Here is a 6,000-nt window from a genome sequence, read left to right as displayed (position 1 = left end):
GTTGATGTAATGATATAAATAAATGATGTAGGTTAGAATAATAAAACACAGGTAGAGCGCAAGTAAAGAGCCTTAATTGTGATTAATCATCAGAGGCCTCATGTCGGGAGCGTGCAGCGTTGTGGTGGGCGGGGCCTGCCGTGTTTGGGGCGTGGCCGGCTCCTTCACACATTTCTCCTTGTTCATCACTCCGACAGGCAGAGCCGAGGGCTGAGCGGGATACTCTTGTGTACTACATCACACTCGCTAATTGCACCATCTGTGGAGTGTTGTTCTGCTGCTTGTTTTACAAACGCCGTGTTTAGCAGATGGGCCAGCTAGCTACTTTCTTCCTCCAACTGCTGCTCCAACTAGTTCGCTAAGTTGGACAGATAAAAACTTCTGACAGAGGAGACGGACGAGTCCCGCTGTAGCTCCTGTTCCTGACGTGCGGACTTTTTACTTCGCGGTTTTCCTCGACACTTTATTTCCAGTTTGTGTGTGTTTTTTTTCTTTCTTCTTCTTCTCCCTGCGCGTGAAGGAGGAGGAAGAGGAGGTGGACCCACGCTCAGCCGCCGGTCTCGTGGCTCCTTTGTATACAGCAGCGGCAGCAGCAGCGGCAGCAGCAGCAGCAGCTGTGTGTAAATGCATGGACACAGCGCGTCTGCTGCTCTGTGAGGGACACCAGCTTCTTCTTGGGCTCAGTCCAGCCTGCGTGTCTTTAGAAATGAAGCGGGCGTAGGAGAGGAATACCAAAACTTTACCTTGCTCTCCTTTCCCTTTTCTGCCGTAGTTGTGTCGTTGAACCCCGACAGAGCTCGGGTCAGCTCCGCCGCCTCTCTCTTGTGCTCCATCTGTCTGGTGCGCGCCTGGATTGTAAACGGCACAAACGCACAGAGCTCGGTGCAGAACGGCTACAGCTGCGCGGCTCCACTCACTCAACATGGATGTAAGATTTTATCCGACTGCCGGTGGGAATGCTATTCCAGGAGAGCCACCGAACCTGGATTTTGCCCACTGTCTGGGCTACTACAACTTCAATAAGGTGAGTTCTCTATTATTATTATTATTATTTATTTTTGTGCGCTTGGTTTTGCGACCACGTTGGTGCCGTGAACGCACCGCAGCCTTAACAAGTACAACTCTAGTCTAAAATGAAGTTAATTTAATTTGACCTCCTCTCCACTAACCTCCTTCAACCTGTCGTCTTCCTGAAGTTGCATAATTAATACTCCCCCCCCCCCACAACCGATGCTACTACTAACTTTGTGTACTGGGAGTGGAAATGGGAGCACAGGACAAGTGTAGTGAGTGTGTGTGTTACTTTTTTGTCCCCCACTGCACTGCTAAACTCTCACCAGAGGGATGTGATCCACAGTCATGGGCGCTGTTGCCTTTATGGTTTCATGTTCCTCAACATCAGAGGTGGATCATTGCATCAGCAGCCCACAGTACAGTCACAATGTGATGAAAATAAGATGCTGTGTATGGAATGAACTGCTCTGCTCCATCATGCATGTTGTACAAATAGTTTCCCCCTATCCTTTAGTCAGTTACAGGGTATTTAACTTTATTCTGAGTATCTTAACTAGCATGCTGTTGATAGGTTTTGCAGACAGCCCTCAGAATGAACTCTCTGTTGATCAATTTTCAACTTTAATTAGAAAATTAGAAAAACATGCGCAGGCAGTAAGAGGAATAGACAGCTCACTATTTATCTGTTCAGCATGAATGCAATCATTGTCAGCATTGCGCTGTGTTGTGCACTTATCTTACACATGGCATCAGTTATACCCTCAGACTTGTCACACTGTGCACAGTTTTATCTCTTCGCTGCCAGGTTACGTAGCGTTTACAAGTTGTTTCATTCACTCCTCTCTCTGTGTGTGTACACAAGCTGCTCTGTGTCTGAGTTGTGAATAAGAACATTGCTGCGGTATGACAAGTTTATTGAGTCTCACAACGCGAGGCAGAGCTTATGTAAAACACAGTTGATGGTTTGTGATATTTAGTCTGTGATGTAACACTTGAATTATTAGGCCTGCGATCCATCAGCAGCTCGACTCCCATGTAGACCGGCAACGAGGAGCATCATTATGACAGACACAAAAAAAAAAAAAATCACACAACTGCTGCGTGTGGTTTTTATGAAGTCTAAACAATGGTACCTCCTACATCCCCCACCCCTGCTCGAACACACACACACACACACACACACAATGCACACTCACACACGCGCATGCACTACGACCCCCTCCTCAAATAATTCAGCCCTATAGTGCAGCTCTGTTTGCAATCTGATGCTGCTCAAAACAGTTACCAGGTTTGTCTCACTGTTTCATCAGCTCTTTGTCATGTGGCCAAGTTGTCATATGTGCCCAATTTCATCATGTCTTCATCAGCCTTGAGAAACTTTAACTACATTGCTTTGAATTGGTGTAAGAGTCGAAGTGCGATTTTATTCCTGCTCATAAATTCCCCAGGTCAAGTGAAATTTTCCATCTGTAACAGTAATTGGCCACAATGCAAAAGGAGGCAGCGAGCAAGCGAGCGGGAGGGAGGGAGGGTGTTGAGAAGGTGCTTATCCAGTATCTCTACCAGTTATGTTGGAGAGAGAGACAGAGGGAGAGAGGGAGGGAGAGTACAAAGCATGCATTTCATGCTAATTACAATGCCTTTCCACGGTGAACAAATAGGCTCTTTTGCATGCATCTTTCAAATAAGCCTCCAATTTATTTGAATCAGCTCGCTGAAAGGTAGCACAATGCAGAGCGGTTAGTCATCCAAAAGATGTGGCATGCTTACAAGTCACACAGAACTGAAGCATTACTTCTTTAATCTATTTATAAGCTGTCACAGCACCTTTTGCAAACAGCAAAACTTTCACTAGATTCACAGTTTTGATTTGAAAACAGGCAATACCCTTCCCAAAACGCTGGCGCAGGAAATGTTCAATTTTAATGACAACAGAGACAGAAGGGCCCAGAGGCACTTTGAAACATCAGAGATTCTTTTAAATTTACAGAAAAATCCAAACGAGTGGCACAAACCTAATTAGGTGCTGCAGTCATGACTAATGAAGCTGCCTGTTTTTTTGGCACTGAGATGAAGGAGAAGCAGAGGTGCTGAAGAGAAACATGCCACAACTTCACACAGCTGAATAATGCTCATAAAATGTGTTTAGCAAGAAAAATCCCTCGCTGTAATCTGATAGAATTAAACATGGTTCCTTTTATCAGAACTCAATATGTAGCGTTTCATTTCTGGGACTTTCAAACATTAACTGCAGTGTTTGGGTGGGTGACAGGGCTGTCACAGTAGGGTCCCTCTCTCTTAAACTACCTCGACTTGAGGTTGAACACGGATCAGCTATGCTCGAGGGCAAACCCACCGAGGCTCCTGCTTTTACTGATTGGTTGTTACTGCAGGTTGCGTTGTTTTCAATTTATCTGATAATGACTCTTAGTTTTCCTGGCCGTTTGCTTTGTGCTCAGAACACCTGGTTTTAGTCAGGGAAATGCATAAAAGCTGCCTTTTAAAGTTTGGAAATCTTAAACCGAATACATGGCCTTATATATATATATATATAATTGTGCATCTCGTTCCCATTTGTCTAATTTCTTATTTTTGAGATGTCAGTGATGCGAGACAGTTGCGTGTTTTTTTTCTGGGAAGCTCCTCAGTCATGCACAGCATCAACCAAAGACGAGGAGCTGTTGGTATTTGACTGGTTTTTGGTATTTATAAAAGTCAAATGTGATTGACTTTAATGGTTTCATGAAAGAGACCCAGTGTTATTCCCATATTTATGGCCATCTGGTCTTTTTTTCCTGAAGGTTTAATAATGTTTCAGATACAGTATCCATTTAGTGTGTGCTTTCATTACCTCCAGGCGCCAAGAAATCACCAACAGATGTTAATACAAACTCTTCACCTGCGCTGGCGCTAGCACTTGAGGTTTATTTGCAAAACTAATTCCAGCACCACTGAGACATCATAATTCTTTGCAGTTGGGAATTGACTGTATTAAAGTATTTTAATAGCACCGTTGCAGATGGATATGGATAAACACATTCATAAATGGCTTCATAGCATAATTATAAATGTAGTGTTGTAAACAAACGTGCAGCGTTGGAGCTCAGTAAAGATCCATTTAAACAGGTACGAACAAACTATCATCACATTTCTTATCAGTGTCAGCTTCTTTTGATGAAGTGCTGCATCGATTAATCAATTTGTTCTCAGCTATTCAATTAATCGACTATTTTGGTCATTAAATAATCGTTTTGGGCCATTTTTCTAAGAAAATAGTCAAATTACTCAAATTTCAAATTCAGCATTTCCTGGTTTCTTTACATTTCTATGACAGTAATATAAATATTTTTGGACAAAATATGACATTTGAGGGCCTGATCTTGCAGTTTAGGAAACACGGATAAACAGTTCCTATTGACTGATTAATCAAGAGAATAATCGGCAGATAATTGGTAATGAACACAATCATCAGCTGCAGAGGTTTTTAATGGAACCCCATTTTCTGATGGTATTTATGCCATTTTTGTCCGTTTATTTGTCAGTAATCCTCTGTCTGTGTAGTATTTTTATTAACCTTGTTGGAATCCGCTATTCCCACGCCGCATTAAAAAATAACTTACATCATCAGTGTATCAACAAAGCAAACAAAATTGACAGTTTTAGCATTTTTCATCAGCTAATTACATTTGCAAGGTAACCAACTTTGTCGAGTAATGAAAACTGACTGACATCTTCATTAAAACAAATTCAATGGTTTGGTTGGTTGCATTAAAAAGAGATACAGCAGTGGCTCTTGGGCCAAGGTAGCTGCTTTAGCTGCATTTGTTTTAGTATGAAACCACTCTTTGCTGCTACCACCAGTAACCACGGACGTCACCAAACCAACCAGGACTGACTTCCTAAGGATTCACATAATAACCCTCCTTTGTCTTTTCTACTTTGCATATTGTCATCCGCACACTTGTGCTATCACAGACCAGCTGCTGTAAAACCAATGATTAGAAAGTTGTTCAGGACTTGACACGATGATGTAGCTGCGGTTATCAGAGGATTTTATAGAGCCTGTCAAATGTGCTGTAGGTGAAACAGAGGCCTGCTTATGGTTCATGTGGGTCCTACTGACATATGCAGATGTCAGGAAAACCTGAAACAAAAAAGATTTAAGGAACCGGGGGAAGTGTCTCGGTGAATTACTGTACTTTGACAGCAGCAAACCTCAGGGCAATAATCTCTTATTGTGTCCAAACCACAGTGTGCCAGGCTTCTTTTGTCTCTGCTGTCCCCCTTCGCTTCGTCGGGAGGGAAGGGGTTAACACTGTGCTCAACCAGGGGGCCTTGTGCATCTCTCCAGTGTACACAGCTGGTGCCATTTCATCACACACATTCTAAACATATCCAAACACAACTTTAAATGTGTAATGCTGTGTGTGTGTGTGTGTGTGCAGGGGAGGGGGGTAGGGGTGTAACCTTAGAGGCTGTCTGCTTTGTCAAACTCAACAGTTGATGGATATGACTCCGAGGTGCATGTTTAAATGTTTAAATGTCCAAGAAGTGAATAGCTGATGTGTATTGCGGAGTCTTTTAATTGTAGCTTGTCAGGAGATGTAGTTCAGCAGATTTATTAAACACCTAATTTTCCCACTGAGACCAGAGAGTGTTATTTTTAGTCCGCCCGCTACACACACACACACACACACACACACGCACACACACACTGTACTCGGAGTTCCTGCCTCTAAAAATGACTGCTCTGTGTCACGGACCAAACGACACATGTGTCTACACGGAGCAGATGTTCGCATTTTGTTAATGCACAGCCCTCCACCTCCTGCACGCTGTTTCTTGTGAACTGATTGATGATTGTCGCTGTGATCCTACGAGGATGCGGCAGCTATAGAGATGACAAGAGAGAGTAGGGTCCAAACTAGAGGTCTAACAGCCTCTTTATCAAACCGTGAGCCTGATAGTTTCTGATTTCTGTGGCAC

General features: G+C 43.3%; 1 protein-coding gene across 1 annotated transcript in view; it reads left to right on the top strand.

Moving 5' to 3' along the window:
* The first annotated feature begins 209 nt into the window (after positions 1–209).
* Positions 210–6,000, top strand: part of tox3 (TOX high mobility group box family member 3) — a 42,800-nt gene continuing 37,009 nt past the window's right edge. Inside the window, exon 1 of the mRNA XM_008282998.1 lies at positions 210–1,024. Coding sequence (XP_008281220.1) covers positions 923–1,024 — 102 coding nt within the window. The 5' untranslated portion in view covers positions 210–922. The remainder of the gene's footprint in view (positions 1,025–6,000) is intronic.

This window comes from Stegastes partitus, unplaced genomic scaffold (genome assembly GCF_000690725.1).
Source record: "Stegastes partitus isolate 25-593 unplaced genomic scaffold, Stegastes_partitus-1.0.2 Scaffold293, whole genome shotgun sequence".
Taxonomy (NCBI): Eukaryota; Metazoa; Chordata; class Actinopteri; family Pomacentridae; genus Stegastes; species Stegastes partitus.
The sequence above is the reverse complement of the archived record's forward strand: the minus strand, read 5'-3'. Positions and strand labels throughout refer to the sequence as shown.